At 63.7% G+C, this 1,590-nt stretch overlaps 1 protein-coding gene across 1 annotated transcript in view; it reads right to left on the bottom strand.

The window, feature by feature from the left end:
* The window catches only part of LOC115307912 (insulin receptor-related protein-like), a 22,447-nt gene that overhangs the window by 18,428 nt on the left and 2,429 nt on the right, over window positions 1-1,590 (bottom strand). Inside the window, exons 2-6 of the mRNA XM_029964084.1 lie at window positions 1,433-1,577; window positions 1,135-1,349; window positions 934-1,060; window positions 170-408; window positions 7-93 (exon numbers count right to left, since the gene is read on the bottom strand). Of these exons, the coding sequence (XP_029819944.1) occupies window positions 7-93; window positions 170-408; window positions 934-1,060; window positions 1,135-1,349; window positions 1,433-1,577 (813 nt within the window). The remainder of the gene's footprint in view (window positions 1-6; window positions 94-169; window positions 409-933; window positions 1,061-1,134; window positions 1,350-1,432; window positions 1,578-1,590) is intronic.

Here is a 1,590-nt window from a genome sequence, read left to right on the forward strand (position 1 = left end):
TATTGCCGTTGCGCTGCGTGGGCGGCTTCCAGCGCACCACGATGTGGGAGGAGGAGTTGGACATGGAGATGACATCCCGGGGCACCGTCGGGGCTGGGTGGACAGAGGGTGTCGGTCTTTCTTTGGGGGGGGTTACCACAGGCATCCCCGGCCCCTACCAGCCCCTTACCCGCCGGCATGGTGCGGATGTAGACCACCTCGCTCTGTGCCCCGTAGTTGCGTCCCTCCTCGGCGGTGGTGAGGGTGATGGCACGGACGAAGATGGCATATTGGGTCCAGGGGCGGAGGTTAAGCAGGGCCACCCCTGGCTCCTGGTCACTGCTGAGTGGCAGATCCACGTCCAGCACGTTCCAGCTCTGGGCCCCACAGGCATCCTGCCCCACGTACTCTGACACGTTCTGGAAGGGTCTGTCCCACACTGGGCATCAGGGAAGGCCCTGGGACCCTTCCCAGCCACACAACTCCCTGGGGGTTCCAGCAGCCCACCAGGGCACAAGGACATCACGGGCTGGAGTCCCCATTCTCCACACTGGAACTCCCCACAGGTTTCTCCCCGGGGTCCACCCCTGGACACTGGGTCCTACCAGACACTGCTGACACCCCTGGGTGCCCCGGTCATGTGCCAGGTCCCCCCTTGGGTACTGAGGACCTCACCCATCCTGCCCCAGCGCCCCCTTTGACGACCCTTCCCTGAGCCCTCTTATCCTGCTCCAGGATCACCCAGAATATGAAGGACAGCCCAGGGCACCCCATTCTGCCCAAGGTTCATGCCCTGACATCAGGGACCCCTTCACCAGACATCCCTGTTCTGCCCCGGATCCTCACCCCAGACACAGGGGACCCCATGGACTCCCTGTCCTGGCTTGGGTTCCCACCACTGGGTCCCCCCCCCGACAGTGGACGACCCCCCCGGTGGGGATGGCAAACACTCACGACTCCTTGTAGTAGACGATGAAGCTGAGGAGGTCCCGGTACTCGGGGGGCCGGTACCGCTCCCACTTGAGGAAGATGCGGTCGGACTCGGTGACGTTGGAGATGAAGCGCAGGGTCTGGGTCTTACCTGTGGAGCGGAGGCAGGGCTCGGGCAGGGAGGGGGTCACGGCACTGCCGGTTGTCCCCATGCCCGTCACTCACAGGACGCGCGGTCCCCGTTGGTGCGGGGGTTGATCTCGGCCTTGTTCTGCCGCCCCTTGGTGCCCGTCACCTCCTCCATGCGGTAAATCTCGGCCAGGCACAGCTTGGGGTTGAAGGCAAAGTACATCTTGCCCACGGGGATGGAGAGGATGTGGTGGCTCCAGTCCCAGAGCTGCTGCAGGTTTTGGTTGTCCAGGACGTACAAGGTGTAATTCCTGGGGGGGAAAGTGCAGATGGAGGCGGTGGGCACGGGCACCCCCAGAGCCACACGTCCCCCCCAGACACGCCCTGTCCTCACCCGTCCACCATGGAGTCACCACGGATCAGCTTGAGGTTCTTGAAGAAGGACAAGGAGACGAGGGCGAAGGAGTGCTTGATCTTCAGGAAGCCCGTGATGGTCTCGATGAGCCCCAGACTGCTCTGCAGCTCCGAGGCCAGGTTATCTGGGGACAACCC

Source organism: Manacus vitellinus, unplaced genomic scaffold, assembly GCF_001715985.3.
Source record: "Manacus vitellinus isolate BGI_N305 unplaced genomic scaffold, ASM171598v3 scaffold_106_pilon, whole genome shotgun sequence".
NCBI lineage: Eukaryota > Metazoa > Chordata > Aves > Passeriformes > Pipridae > Manacus > Manacus vitellinus.